This window comes from Calonectris borealis, chromosome 22 (assembly GCF_964195595.1).
Source record: "Calonectris borealis chromosome 22, bCalBor7.hap1.2, whole genome shotgun sequence".
In the NCBI taxonomy this organism is placed as follows: domain Eukaryota; kingdom Metazoa; phylum Chordata; class Aves; order Procellariiformes; family Procellariidae; genus Calonectris; species Calonectris borealis.
In genome coordinates this window covers 9,753,713-9,769,054 of record NC_134333.1, presented here as the reverse complement: position 1 = coordinate 9,769,054, position 15,342 = coordinate 9,753,713, and the positions used below count along the sequence as shown (strand labels likewise).

Sequence of the window (15,342 nt, the reverse complement as noted above, 5' to 3'; positions counted from 1 at the left end):
GCAGCCTTGTGAAAATCAGTGCTGCCGTGATTTACACCAGCTGAAGATTCAGCTCTTGCTGTAACCTCAGAGTGGAGCGGAGCGGCTCCGGGCCCACCATAGCACTCGCTCACCTGGTGCCTCTCCATTCTTTTAATTGTGGACCCTGTGCTGACAAACCCTGCTTCGGGGTATTTGCAATAAAGCAGCGGATCATTTATCTCGCCACAAACACTGCAGAGATGTTTGCAACTGAGTGCGTTACTCTGCCTCTCAAGCTGCCAAGCACGCGCATGCGTTGCACACAAAGACGGCCGCTCTCCTCCAGCCGGGCTGCGCAGCGGCGTCCAGCTGCAGCCGCTCCTTGGCAGCGATGGAAACAGATATTGGAGTTACTGCGGGGGGCGGGGGGAGCACCGGCACCGGCCGAGAAACTAACGGCTGTGTCCCCCGCTCCGTCTGCCCTAAGCTCTGCTCAGCCGAAACCCAGCAGCCAGGCGGGGCCCCCCGGGCTCCGCACCCCCGAGCCCTCCCCGTCGTGCTGCAAAGCATCAAGTTCAAGGCCCAGGGGAACGGGCAGCTCGGGGGGACGCGGCTCAGCCCCAGCGCCCCGGGCCCGTGCACCCCCGCCCCGGCCCCGCAGGGACACCCGGCCCCCCGCGGGGATGCGGGATGCGACCCGCTGCAGTGCGCGCTGCCGCCGGCAAGGGGCCCCAGCACGACACCGTCCAGCCCTGCCTGCGCCCTGCCTGTGCCCTGCCTGCGCCCTGCCTGCGCCCTGCCTCCTGCCTGCGCCCTGCCTGCGCCCTGCTTGCCTCCTGCCTGAGTTCTGCCTCCTGCCTGCGCCCTGCCTGCGCCCTGCCTCCTGCCTGCGCCCTGCCTCCTGCCTGCGCCCTGCTTGCCTCCTGCCTGCGTTCTGCCTCCTGCCTGCGCCCTGCCTGCGCCCTGCCTCCTGCCTGCGCCCTGCCCGTCTGCTGGGAGCCGTAAATAAGGGCAGAGCCACCGGCGCGCGCAGAGCTGTTTTCATTAACCACACTTAATGAGCGCTGCCCCGGCCCAGGGACCCGGCCCAGGGACCCCACGGGCTGTGCAGCCCCGAACCAGCGCTGCTTTGCTCCGTCGTGTTTATCGCGCTGCTGGTCAGGGCAGCAGCAGTAAGCACAAAGGGAATATGAACGTTCAAAGGCTCTGGCTCCAAACGGTGCTTTGGGGGGATGGCGCTGCCGCCCCCGAGCCCGGGGCCCTGCGCGCTGCTCCCCTGCGTCAAATCCAGCTCCCTTTTGCAGGACTCCAGCCACAAACGGGAGGGTTCGTCTGGGGAACAGGGTGATGGCTGCTTTTCCCCGCTTCGGGACCGCTTTGGGACAGGGAGCGGGCCCATCACCAAGTGCCGTCTTCCACACGTGGAATTTTTGGTTCATTGAAAACCCTTTTCCAGACACCGCGGGGACAGTTCAGCCAAAACCACCTGGATTCAGGAAAAAACAAACAATTCTCTGAGCTCCTCGTGGCTTCCAAAGTTTGTCCCAGGCTTCCTGGAAGCGCGGCTCTTGGTTTTGGTTCCTGGGTCCTGTTCCAGCCATTTTGTAACAAACCCAGCCCCTGTCCTGGCCGGGCTCGCGGGTTTGTTCCCAGCAGCCTCAGCCGCCAACGGGTGATGCCCCATGTCCCCAACCACAGCAAGAGCCCGAAAGCCACCGGTGCTGCAGCGTGTGGCCAGGCTGTCCCTGGTGACGGGGACAGGGATCACACCGGTGATCACCCACCATGCTTGTGGGTGCACGGACATGTGTCCCTTGCGTGGGTGACACACAAAGCCCTGGTGGCAGCGGGGCGGGCGGCAGCGTGGTGCCCACAGGGGTTTCTGCGCAGAAACGTCCTCGCCCTGCACCGGGGACGGGGAGCTGCTGGCTGTTGCAGCTGGAGAGTGTGCAGACGGGGACGGGCTCACTGGGGACCCAGACCCACCACCGGACACTGCCGGGGGTCGGCATCACCGCCTGCCTCCCCCATCCCGGCACAACAGGGTCCTGCCACCGCTGCCCGGCGCAGCCCTGCCTGGGGGTCCCGGCCGCGCTTCCGGACACACGGAGGGCGCAGGAGGGTTCGGTTTCCTCCTGTCACCGGCTTCCTGGTGACCTGCAGAAGAGGGAAAGGGCCGCAGCCCTCCCTTGGCCGACAGGGAGGAGCCGCAGCACGCAGGAGAGCCGGGGGAGCCGGGGGGAGGTGGGTGCCCCGGTCTGCAAGCACCACGGGAAGGGGCAAATGACCCCCGGACCCCGCAGCACCAGCCCCCCCACTCCCGGCAGCAGTTCTGCCAAATGCACACACACGTTTCTCCAGCCAAACCAGTTCCTGAGCCCAGCCCGGTGCCCCCGCAGCCGCCAGAGCTGGGGGCAGCCGGAGGGGGGTCCTGAAGGAGAGCCCGGGTAGCCCCAGCCCCGGGCAGCCGTCGACACGGGGCCAGGAGAGCTGGCGTCTTCCCTGGTCCGGCTGCCGATCTGCTGCGCCAGCACATTACTGCGCTTGTCTACATTGGCTGCAGATGGCTGCCTTCGGCCCAGCTCCTCCGGGTGTTTGCACAACCCTGAGCACCGCCGGCCGCGCAGCTCCAGTAACCGGAGCATCGGGCTGGCACCGGCCCTGGACGACACCTCCAGCCCCAGGGAGCCGCGACACTGGAGACCCGGGGTACTCCTGCGACGTGACCGCAGGCGACACTGCCTCCCAGCTGCCCCGGCGAGCACGTTTGCTGCAACCACCGTGAGAAAGCCGAGCCATGGCCAGGAGCACCGGGCAGCCGGGAGGCGTGCGGCCACCGGCATTCCCACGCCTGGGCATCTTCCAGCTGCCGGTCCCCTGATGCCCTCCCAAAACACTGAGCGGAGCTGGTGATGTTCAGTGCATACCAGCACCGGCATGCACATGCACACGTGCCGCGGGCTGCGGCTCTGCGAGGCCGGCGGCGCTGCCTGGCCATGAGCACGTCACCCTGGCGCGAGCCGGTGCCTGTCCCTGTCCTCCCCTGAACTTTGAAGCCCATCCAGCGTCTCATCCTAGCCTGGCATCGGCCCGAGGCCCCGCCGCTGCTCTGTGCCGCTGCTCTGTGCCGCTGCGCTGTGCCACTGCTCTGTGCCGCTGCGGTGACGATCCTTGCTGCCCTCGCGGTGGCACCAAATGGAGGCTGAGCTGGGGCTCACGAGGTGGCACGAAATCATTTGCTTCCCGCCCCATCCCTGCTCGGCGTAGCTCTTCCTGAGGCTTTGTGAGTGCCGGGGTTTTCAGGGCTGCTGAACCCCAAACCCAGCGCGGTGTCCCCCGGCCAGGGGGACCAGGTGCCCGGGCAGGGACGGCGCAGCTGAGCCTGTCCCCACACCGGTGGGATGCCCAGCGCCGGCCCCCGAGCCCTGGAGCGCAGGAGGCGCTGGCCCCGCTCCCGCAGCCCCGTCCCGGGATCTACAAACCAGACGCTCTCAGCTCAGGCATTTTTTCCACTTCCAAGTGGCCGCAATCCAGCCCCTCGCCCTCCCCAGCTCCCCCCGCCCCAGCCTCCCTACCCTGCTCCACAGCCGGCCGTGCCCGCGGCCCCTGGCAGAGGGCGGGCAGGTGCCTTTGGAGGTGGCCAAAGGGGGTCCCTGCCCGGAGGGTGTCAGGAGCAGCCCAGGGCCCACCCTGCGCCGAGCTGTACCCCGGGAGCTCGGGGAGGGGAGCGGAGGGGCTGCTGGGGAACAGGGACCCGTGGGTGCTCCTGGGCGATGTCCCTCGCTGCCACCAAGGATCCCTCCCCGCTCGCCCCACCGGCAGCCGGTGCAGCCACGCTGCTCTCCCCAGCGCCCGTCCCCGGCGACAGGCGGAAAAAAAAGTCAAATATTTTTGCTGGCGGCTCAGAGACGGAGCCATCGCAGCCGCTCGGCCGCCAGCCCCCGTAGCTACAGCAACCAGTCCCCAGCCAGGCTTCCAGGGTGCACCCCTCCAACCCCTCGTCCTGGAGCACCGGCCGGCTCCAGCGGGCTCTGCTCCCACCGCCGGCACCGGCACTTCCCAGGGCCGAGGAGCCGGGGCTGGTCCCACCGGCGGTCCCGGGATGTGGTTTGCGGGGGGCCTGGCGCCGGGGCAGGCTGGCAGCCCAGCCCAGCGGCTGGACCTCCCTGGGGGTCGGGGCTGCAAGCGCCGCTCCCCCACCCTCTGCCAGGGCTCGAGACGGCGGCGGGTGCCGAGGTCACGGGAGCCTCTGGTTTAACTTGGCCGGTTTGGAAGGGAGCGTTTCCACGCGGCACTGCAGGAACGCAGGGATCCCCGCAGACCCCTCGCTCCTCCTCTGCTTTGCTTCCTCCCTCTCCTTTTCTTTAAAGCAATGCAAAGATAAAATACACTCGATAGAAACACATTAAATAACAGGGAAAATTAAATACAGTAATTACCTTTTTTTTTCTTTTTGACAATACAAAGGTTCAAGTTTACTGCAAAAGAGGGTCGGTGCTACACGGGAGTCCGAAGGGACGGGCTTGGCCCAGGAGGAACCGACAGAAATCACATCGGCGTGGAAAAACACCGCTGGGGTGGGGGAGCCTTACGCTGGTATATGATCGTGTGTAAATACAGCCTTAAACTACAGGAGAGACGATATAAAACGCTGCAGCCCTCTGAGCTGGACACAGAGCGCGTCCCGGGGAGCGCCAGCATCCCCAGCCCCCGCCCAGCCACCCACCGGCCACCCCAAAACCAGGAGAGGCTCCGCTGGCTCTGCCGGTGCTGCCATGGCTGCGTGCGGGGAGGGTCCGGGCGGCCGAGCCCGGCGGGCTGGGGCTGCCGCTGCATCCTGCACCCCGCCGCGGTGCTGCCGGCGCGGCCGAGCGGGAGCGGCACCGTGACCGGCCATGGTCCCCAGCAGCACCTCCCCGCGCCCCGGGAAACCCATCCTTTGTGCGGTGGCACCAGGGGCCAGGGGCTCTGGCAGGGGCAGGGACCCCCGTCCTCGCCGACCACCATCCTGGCAAATCGACTCAGTTTGGAAGTTGGGCGCAGCCCCCTCCGAGCGCGGCCACGCGCAGCCGGCCGGGCGGGCGCTGGGGCAGGCCGGGATCCGGCAGGGTGCCGGGGCAGGCAGTGGATTTCGGCAGGAGCCCGGCGAGGCACCGAGCAGGGACGCAGCCGGCGGCTCGGCAGCTCTGTGGGACCCTGCCAGGGACGGGGGTTTGCAGCGGGGCAGGGGCCGGAGTGCAGCCCCGCAGGACACGCAGTGGAAGGTGCTGGGGCCACGCTGGGACACGTGCACCTGGGGACATGGGACGTGACATGGGGACACTGCCACCCGCATGAGAAGCCAGGCGAAGCCGTGCCGATGGGATGGCAGCACTTGCCAATCCCCGTCCCCACCTGTGTCCCCACCGAGACACACAGGGACATCCCCGCTGGTGCCGGGGAGCTGCCGTGCCGTGCCGTGCCGTGCCGTGCCGTGCCGTGCCGGGGAGCTGCCAGGGACGGGGGGGACAGAAGGGTGTTTCACTAAAACTGAAACATTTCATTCCCATCGGGGGCCTTGGCACCCGCCGGCGTGGATGGGGCAGATCCATGCGGAAAACCAAAACCTCCCACTGCGGCCATGGAGCCGGGGGGTGGGGCGGGGGGGATCGGCAAAATCCCCTCCGTCTTTGGCACACTTGCCATGGCAGCCAGCACGGCCATTTCTCACCTAAAAGACATTTAGGTGAAAAATTTCCAGCCCAGCTTAAAAAAAAAAAAAAGAAGAAAAAAAAAAAGCTACAAAAATAGTGACAATTTCTCAGCTGAGAACTTTGTGCTGGCGAAATCTGCAGATCCCGTCACTGAGACGTTCCAGAAATTCATCCCGGTTTTGTCACGTTGGCCAAGTTGGAAGAAGAGAAGACAGAAACCATCGCCGGCCGTGCCCCATTCCGCGGAGATGGAGGATTTCAGCCTCAGGGGCCACCGGTCGCTTTTAAGGTCCCACCAACAGCATTTTTTAAATATTAAAAATCTTTGGGGAAGAAAAAAAAACCCAAAAGAAGCCCTTCCTGCTGGGGGGTGTTTCCGGGGCGTCCCTCGTCCCCCGACCCTCCCCTTGGACCCAGCGCCCGCGGGGATGCGCCCCTGCACCCCTGCACAGCCCCGGGGACGGGGGCTGGGGACGGGGCAGGGGGAGACAGGACGGACGGGAGGAAAACGCTGCGGCCGCCGGCTTTGTCCCTGCACAGGGCCGGGGCTGGGCCGTGGGGCAGGCGGTTCCCGGGCTGGGGGGCTGCGGCGGGGCAGGGGAAGGTCTCTTATAGCTCTGGGCGGCTGCGATGCCCATGGCACGCACACGCCTTGGGTGAGATGGGGGCAGGGAGGGCCCCGGGCAGGCGGTGGCGGGGGGGTCTCTCTGGGCCCCCCCGTCCTGGCCTGGGCAGCCTCCCGCCGCCGGGGAGGGCAGGGTGAGGCACTTCTGCTGCCGCACGCAGAGGTCTGGCGTGGGCGGCGAGGCACTGCGGGTGGGGGTGCCACCGCGGCACCCCACGAGGCGCCGGCGTGTCCGAGGCTGCCTGCGGGGCCAGGCTGGGCCAGGGCAGCAGCCGAGCCCCTGCCGCAGCCACCGGGCTCCGGGTCCCCTGGCCACACCGCAGCACGGAGGGTCCAGGGCGAAAGCCGGGGGGGCACCACGGGGCGGGCGGGCAGCGGTGGCTGCGGGAGCAGCACCGAGGGGCGGCAGCGTCGTGGGTGCTCTCCACCCGCTCCACCCGGGCAGCCTGACACCAGCCCCAGGGTGGATCTGTCCAAGCAAGTGTCCGTGCGGGATGGAGGTGCCGCTGGCGCACGCCGGGGACCCCTTGGCAGTGGCGGCTAGTGGTCATGGCGCAGGTCGTGGTGCCGTGCTCCATGCCGAGGGCAGCCGTGGCGTGGAGCACAGCGGCGATCCGGGGCGCATGCCGGGGTGGGGAGCTGCTCGGCAGTCACGTCCCCTCTCTTCCTCTCCTACGCAGCCCCGGTGGGTGTCCTGGCCGTGGCACGGCGCGGCCGCCGCGGTCGCGCTCACATGCTGTCCGCCAGCTGGTGACAGTCCAAGTCCCCCTTCAGCTCCAGGAAGCCCGGCAGCTTCACCCCCGTCTTGCGGTCCACGCACCAGCACTTGCCCCGCTGCCCGTCCAGCGCCGGGTGACACTGAGGGGACGGGTTCGGTGAGGGGCGCCCAGCCTGGCCCCCACAGCCCCATCCCCGCGGGTGCCTGGCTGGGGCGACCGGGAGCTCTTGCGGGGGTTTGCCGCCCCCGTCCCACCCTGGGACTCTTGCAAAGGGCCCCACAACACCCGAAGAGTGATGCCCACCAAAGCCAGGAGCTGCGGGTGCCCTGCCGTGCCCCGGCACCGGCCCGTCAATCTGTCTGTCCGTCCCCCCTCCCGGCTCTGCAAAATGTCCCCACACGAGTGGCCCCCCCAGCCCCCCGTGATGGGCGACAGCCCGTCCTACCTGCTTGGGGTGGAAGTTGCCGTTGCGGTCGCAGTTGGGGATGGGGATGACGTACAGGTCTTCGTGCGTGCGGGTCTGCGAGGCGGCCAGCCTCTCCAGCGCCCGGTGCAGCTCGCTCTGGCACGAGCCCTGCGCCTGCGGGAAGGGGGGGCTGAGCCGGCAGCGGGGCTGGCACGTGCCCCCGCCCCAGCACCCCGGGACCCCGACCCTTGCGTCAGCTTCAAACCCCCCCTCCCGCCCCGGGCTCCACCGGCGCTGGAGCAGAGCCCAGGGGTGCTCAGCACCCATCCTGCCCTCCCCAGCCCAGCGCCGCCCCAGCACCCGGTCCCAGCCACCCGCCGCGGTGCCACGCGGTGCTCACTATGGGCCGCGTCTCCTCGCGGTGGTAGGGGCTCCCGCTGTTGCGCATCTTGTTGCCGTTGTTGACCCGCTTCGCCTGCTGCTTCTGCAGGCACTTGCGGTCGTGGATGCTGCAGGGGCTGAAGCTGTTGTTGGGGTGGTCGATCTCCTCCTTCTCTGCAAGGACACAGACCGGCGGGGGCTCAGCGCCGCGGGGCAGCCCTGGGGATGGCGGTGCCCCCGTGGTGCCCCGGCCCCCGCGGAGCAACTTGCACCCCCAGGAACAACGCGCAGCCGATGCTGCCGGACCCCACATCACCCTCCGTGGTCCCCACAGGCGTCACCCCCAGCCCTGGGTCCCCTCCTGCCCCTGCCACCGTGCTGGCCTGAGCTCTCCCTGCAGCACTGGGAAAGGCTCCTGGGAGTTTTTACAACTCATTAGCCACGATTCACGGGCTTGTTGCCACATGTCTGTTATTGTAGGGTTGCAAATGCACGCTGCGAGAGTGCCGGGAAGCTGCTCCAGTGTGCTGCGCGGCACGAGGGTCTGGCTGTGCCCCGGCCAGCCAGGTGCCACCAGGCACCGGCTGCTCGCCCACGGCACCAGACCCACAGGGCTGGAAGGTGACCCCACGACGCACAGCCAGGGAGCCCCAGGAAGACCCCCGTGCCCCCAAAAAGCTGCCTCTGAGGAGCTGCAGCGGGAACGCAGGCACCGGGGCTGCACCGAGGCGGTGCTGAGCACCCACCAGGCCCAGGGCAGCACCGGGCACCGCGGCCAGGAGCGGAGCCGCAATCGGCCACGGGGCACAGCCCCCGCAAAGACATGAAAGAAGAAATTCCTGGAATAAGAAAGTTAATCTCCTGCGGGGCCAATCCCAAAAGGCGGCGCTTGGCATCCGCGCCTGCGCCAGGAGCGCAGCCAAACTGCGATCCCAGATGTTGGCAGCTGGAGGGAGCGTCATGAGACCGAGCTCTCGGCGCGACTTTATTTTTAAAAAGCTGCCGGTTCCTCTGGTTTGGGGCCCGTTAATGCTCTGCGGAGGGGGGACGCCCCGGGGAGCCAGGGTCCCACCTGCGCTCGGAGCCACAGCCCGAGCAGCGTTTCGACTCCCACCCCGCCTGGGCTGTAAGAGGGAAGCGGCCAGGGCTCCCTGCCCGAGTTTATCCCGGGGTTGGGCTTATACGAATCAATATTGCAGCCGGCAACGGGAAAAACCTTCCCAAACCCAGCGGGGGGGCAGATGGGTGGAAGCACCCAGGGGCTCACAGCATCGGGGACAGAAGCTGCCGCGGTTATGCCCGGCACCGGCCCTTCCCACGGGCAGGCAGCAGGCAGGCAGCAGGCAGGCAGCGGGGTCGGAGCCGCAGCCTCCTGCCCGCCACGTCCCTGCGGGATCCCGGCCCCCGTCTCCCATCGGCACCTCACGCGGAGGCTCCCCTGCAGCGAAGGGTTCCTGGACCGGCTCCCAGCGGCCCGGTTAAAGTTCACAGCAAAGCTCCGATCAAATCCTTCTCCTTCATTCATGTTATTTGCTTTTAGTTTAATCTGTCAATTTTTTCCAGGAAATGGCTCATGCCCTTGAAATTTGAAACACAGATCCAAAGTCTCCAGGACCCCGCGCAGAGCGATGCCAGCCCTGGCGCGCACCAGCCCCAGCGGCACCAACCACGGGGCCGTGGCGCAACGCGGGCACTGGCGGCAGAGCCCAGCCGGGGGCCGGGGGGGCTCGGGCAGGAATGCTCCTTCCCTCCCCTACCTCCCCCCTGCAGCTCCTCTGGGAGACATGCAAGGAAGATCTGGCACCAGCGGGGACCACCATGCCAAAGTCCCGGCTCCTCCATGCGCTGCTCCCGCGCCATGGAAAGGCAGGACCGGGAAGCACCGGCCTCTGCCCGAGGGAAGCCCTCACCCAGCCCCGGCACGGACAAACACCCCTCCTCCCCCCGCCAGCCGCCTTCAGAGCGTCAAATCTCTCAGCTTAAATAAAACCAGATGCCAATAACATTTTCATAAGGTCACATGAAACGTCGGTGCCTCCGGGCAGCGAGGCGGCTCTCGCCCGGCACCGGCTCTGCAGACAGAGCTCCGGGACCCGCGGTCCCCCAACTCGCGCCCCAGCTCCAGGATCCCTCCCCGCGGCGGGGATCGCTGCAGTCCTTGGGGTGACTTTCCCACCCGCTAAGCGACGTGCGGCAGCTCGAGGAGCCTCCCGCCTCCCTTGGCAATCCTCCCGCACCAGCTGGACGAGGAAACTCCTCACACTCCCCCACAAAGGCATGGAAAAAGCAACTTCTGTGGAGCCCGGAGGCCCCCGACCCGCCAGCCCCCCGCACCGCTCCCGGTGCAGCCCGCTCTGCCCCGACCCCTTGGGCAGCACCATCTGGATGCCGGCCCCGGCAGCACCGGTGCCTGCAGGGTGCCCCGAGCCTCCTCACACCTCTGCCCCCAGTCCCGCTCCCCCGGCAGCCTGGGCCGCGCAGGGCAGCCCATGCACCGGCCACCAGCACCCCGGTGCTGCCGGTCGCGGTTGGGGCTGTGCCGGCAGAGGGGGGGCTCTGAGCGGCAGGGGAGGACAGGCAGGGCGGAGCGGGGGTGCCTGCTTGGCCGAGGGCTGGGGGAAGCCCCTCTGCTCGTTTGGGATGGAAGCGGGTGCCAAGGGGATGGGAATGGGTGCTGCCCTCGCCAGCCGCGCAGACCAGCGGCCCCGTCCCAGCAGGAGGAGGGTTTCTGCCCGGCTTTCTGCTCGGCCCACGGACAGGAGACACAAACGAGTCATTCAGCATCGCCTTCAATTAACGGGAGCTGCAAATGAGGCTGGTCACGTGCCAAACTTGTGATTCACCGCACTGAGCCCGAGGGAGCAGCGAAGGGCTCCGGGCTCCACCACGCGGCTCCCGTGGGAGGAAAGCCCGGGGCAGCGAGCGAAGCCTCGGAAGTGTGCGTGTGTCCGTGGGAGAGGGACAACTGTCAGGGGTCCCCGCAGCTCCCCCACGCTCCCCACCCTGCCAGCCCAGGCGCAAAGGGCCCACGTGCCCCATGGGCCGGAGGGGACGCGTCCACGTGTCTGTGGCCGACACGGCACATGAGCCGGGGTGAGTCGCAGCACCCTCCGCTTCCCCGTCCGGCACCCCTGGTGTCACCTGCGGTTGGTCCTGGCAGGGCCGCGGCGCAGCCCCGGCTCTCTTGGCTGCCGGGGCTCTCGACTTGGCAGGCGCCGGCGCGGGGAAGTCTGTGCTCGTCCTGCCGAGCGCTGGCCCCAGCGGAGTGCGGGGAGCCGGGGCACGGGGGTGGCTGGGGCGCAGGTCCCTTGGCCAGGGACACCGGCTGGGAAGCTTGACCCGTCCCCATCCCGCAGGGACACGCTGCTGAGCCCTGCCGCGCTCAAACACGGCCGAGCTCATCTGCGCCTCCCGGCTCGGCGCCCGACCCGAGCCCGATGGAAGAGAGGTCGGGATGCAGATGCAGATGATTCCCCGTAGGGACCAGAGCCTCACCGGGAGCAGCGCCCGGCCCGGAGAAACCCCAGCTTGAGCAAAGGCCAGACCCCATCCCGGGGGACAGCTGGGACAGGGCAACAGCCTCGCCTGGGGTTGCCTGGCCCCCCAACGGGGGGGGGGGATGCATGCGGGGTGGACGCCACCGGGGGCTGAAGCCAGCCTGTCGACACTGCCCGTGCGCCGTCCAGCCGGGGCTCGGCCACCGCTGCACCTCCCGGTCACTGCACACGGGAAGGGAACAGGATCCATCCCAGCCACTGCTTACAGCAACCACGCAGGATGAACACAACTCCCATGGGGTCATTTTTTCCCAGACATAATTATTTACCCAGCATTAAATCACTCGTCATGTGTGCTGGGGAAAACGTCCTCACCTCTTCCCGGCTGCCACACGCGGGTTCAGCCATCACCTCCCCCAGGCACCCGCAGGCTGTGCCAAAAAGCCGCGGCTGGAACCTCCCGGGGCCGGCCCTGTCGTGGGGCCCTGGCCGAGCAGCGGGATGCCTTGGGAGCCAGCTCGGAGCGGGCAGGGCTGGGAGCGGGAGGCAGGGAGCAGGGTCCTGCACAAGGTGCCCAGACCCGCAGCCATGGGAGAGGGTCTTGGGTCAGGAGAGGGGCCACCCGCTCCCTCGCTTCCTAGAAAGTCCCATCCCGCGGGTGCCGTGGGTCCCGGGAGAGCAGAGAGGCTCTTTCCTGGTGATGGAGAGGGAGCCATCGTCCAACCCCTCGGAAAGCCCAGCCTCAGCCCAGCCCCCCCGTCGATCCCAGCCTCTTCCCTGGAATGCGGAGCCCCCCAGGCCGAGCCCCCAGACAAAGCGTTTGCTGTACGAGCTGCACGTTAACCGCTTCCCAGCCGCCCGCCCGCTGCAGCCTCCGCTTGCCCGGCACCCACTCAGCCCCGGGGGGCGCGGGTGCAGCCGAGGGGCACCTGCTCCATGCGCCCCTGCCCCTAAATCGGCATTTAATTCCCTTCGGCTTACCCGAAGGGGACTCATCGGATGCACCGGCCGTGCCGGGGTGCCCTCGCTGTGCCAGGCAGGGCTGTGGTGGGAGCGATGGAGCCTGCAGCCCCCAGCCCCACACTCCCACTGGCTCTGGGCTGCTGGAGCAGGACAGGGACCCGCGCCTCGGACGTCCCACTGGGACCTTCACACCGGGGTCACACCAAGCAATGTGCTGCAGGGGGTCCTGCCCGCGTCCTGCCGGGCTGTCCCAGGCAAAGGGGCTCGCTGCTGCCCACTCCCCCGTCCTGCCACCTGCAACGCTGCAGGCAGGCGCGTGGCCGGCAGGCGAGCCCAGCTCCCATGGCCACCCACCCATCCCCAGCAGGGCCAAAACACCGCGGGGAGGAAGGGAAAAAACTGCAAGTCTGTTTCCTAAAGGCTCTGGGAAAAAATGCTGCGTTACACGGGGCACGGCCAAAACCAACAGGCCTTGGCAGCCCGACGCAGCCCCAGGCCAGGGAGCCCAGACAGCTCCTGCAGGATGTGGGATGAGGACAGACAGGCAGGGCAGGGGGTCTCCACAGCAGACCCCATGTTGAGCACTCGCGGCCAACTCCTGTCCTTGGAGAGGGGCGGCCGGAGGGGCCCATCCACGAAGGGCCGTCCTCACCACGGGGATACTGGCGGAGCTGCCATGGACCAGCCATGTGAGGAGGGAATGGAGCTGGGATCCAGCCCTTGGGGCAGACAGGGACGGACACTGCTCCAGCCCCTTCTGCCCCTCAGGGAGCTCCGGGTGACCCCGCGTGGGGACACAGGGCCAGGCCAGCTCATGGACCATCCTGTGGCGGGATGCTGCTCCCCAGCTCCAGGGGACATCTCAGCCCGCGGGATGGGGAAGGAGGGAACATGGCATCCAGACCCACCGACAGGCCAGCCCCACAGGCCAGGTCTCCACACTCGGCCCCCGGGAGCGGCTCCATTCCCACTGTCAAAGCCACAGCGCAACCTGTGCAGCTCTGGGGCCGGGCTCCCACCTCCAGCTCCACTCCTGGCCCCCAGACCCTGCCCGAGCACCACAGGGGTGGCAGGGGGCCATGATCAACACCTGCGAGAGGGTCCTGGGGCAGACAGGCGTGGGCAGAGCCCGCAGGCAGAGGGTTTCTCCAGCCTGGCCCTGCCTGCTGCCCACACCCCCCTACCCTGCCCGGCCGCGGGAAGGACACAGCTCTTGGCAGGGCCCCGGCACAGAGCCCAGCCTGGCCTGCCTGCGAGGGAAGCAGGTGCCCCGAGGCCTCTTTCCTGTTTCCTCCTGGCACTGCAGGCAGAGCTGCCGGCAGCATCCCGGGGAAGTGGCAGCCCAGGGGTCACCATGCAACGGGAGCTTCCCCGGCAGCTGGGACCTGTCCCCAGAGGCCACGGGTGCCTGCGGGACCCCGGGCTGCCCTGCCGTCCAGGGGCACTCTGCAGCAGAGGTGATGAGTCCCTGCGAAGCACCCCATCCAGCGGCACTGCTGTGCCAGTGGTGGATAAGGATGGCACATACGTGACCCGCTGGTACCCGGCTGTGGGAGCTCATGCAGCTCAGCGCTGCTCCCTCCCTGGGACACGCTCCCTGCATGCCCATCCCCGGGCTGCCCCATCCCGTCCTGCCGCAGGGTACCCCACCCCGCTCCCAGCCCTGCGGCCCCAACTCTTGCCAAGCGAGCAGAGAGCTGGTTGGCGCAAACGGGGGCTGCTCGGGGGCACCGCTGGCAAGCCGGCACCTACCCTTCGCCCCTCGGCCGCCCGGGGCCGGCCTTACCTGGTGGCTGGAGGCTCTCCTGGATGGCCTCGACGTCGGCCAGGTCTGTGCAGACGCCCTGGCCGTGCATGAGGGTGTGCAGGGGCCGCGGCACGCCGCGGGGCGGGTAGCAGCGCAGCCCGGCGCCGCAGCGGGCGGTGTAGACGCCGCAGGCGGTGCCGCGGCCGAGGGCGCAGGTCGCGCAGCAGCCGCAGCCCGGCTCCCGCACCAGCTCCGCGCAGCCCTGCGGTGCCTTGCAGCGCGCCAGCCGCTCCTCCGAGCACGGCGGGCACTGGATCGCCTCCTCGCCGCCGCCCGGCCCCGCCGCCGCCAGCAGCAGCAGCAGCAGCGGCAGCAGCGGCGGCGGCAGAGCGCGCCCGGCGGCCCCGCGCATGGCGGCCCCGCGCCGCTCCGCGCCCGCGCTCCGGCCCGCTGCTGGCGGCGCTGGGCTGGCGGCGGGCGCGGGGCGGCGGCGGCTTTATGCGGCCCCTGGCCACACCTCCCGCCGCCGGCACCGGGGCCACCGGCGGGGCCGCCCCCGCCGCCACCGGGAAGCCACCGGGGAGAGCGGCTCCCCGCCGACGGGGGCGGCGGTGGCAACGGCGGCGGCGGCGGCTTCAGCACCGGGGCCACCGGCGGAGCCGCTCCGGCGCCGGACAGCGCGGAGACCCCCGGCCCTGTACGCCCCGAGCCCCGCCGGAGACCACCCCGCCACGCCACCCCCGCTGCGCCCGTCAGCCGCCCCGACACCCTGCCCGCCGCCGCCTGCCCGGTCCTGAGAGCAACTGGGATGAACTGGGAAGGGTGGGAAGCATACGGGGCTGCATCGCGGGGGCTGTGGCCAAGACCCCCAGCGTGGGGCACCCCGGGCTGGCCTCCGGGCCCCGGGTGCGGGGGTCCCCGGCGGGAGCAAAAGCGCTGCCGGCAACACGGCATCACGGGCAGCTCGGCCCCGGTCTGCAGCGACGCCCCGGGGCGGCATCGCAGGCTCCCCGCGACCCCCCGGCCCCGCACCCGCCGGCTCCCGCGACCCCCTCGGCCCCGCACCCGCCGCCTCCCCGCGCCCCCCCGGCCCCGCACAGGCCCGTGATAAGTTGAAAGCTGCCGGCACCTAGTGGCTACTTAGGAAAATGGGGAGGCGGGCGGGCGGGGAGCCCGAGCATCACTCCCCGCGGCTCCGGCCCCGCCAGCCCCCGCAGCACCCGGGCAGGGGCGGCCGGGCAGCACCGCGGGAGGAGAAAGGCCCGGGAGATGGCAGGGACCCGCCCCTGTGCCCGGGGGGACGGCTCCCCGAGCATCACCCGGGGGCCTGGTGACCCGCGAGCTGCACCC

At 69.0% G+C, this 15,342-nt stretch overlaps 1 protein-coding gene across 1 annotated transcript; it reads right to left on the bottom strand.

Moving 5' to 3' along the window:
• Positions 1-6,895: 6,895 nt before the first annotated feature.
• IGFBP4 (insulin like growth factor binding protein 4) lies at positions 6,896-14,404 on the bottom strand. The gene is made up of 4 exons (XM_075171887.1): positions 14,032-14,404; positions 7,805-7,959; positions 7,444-7,578; positions 6,896-7,137 (listed from the first exon to the last, which is right to left on the bottom strand). The coding sequence occupies exons 1-4, from the start codon at positions 14,402-14,404 to the stop codon at positions 7,009-7,011; spliced, it is 792 nt and encodes a 263-aa protein (XP_075027988.1). The 3' UTR covers positions 6,896-7,008.
• Positions 14,405-15,342: the final 938 nt, after the last annotated feature.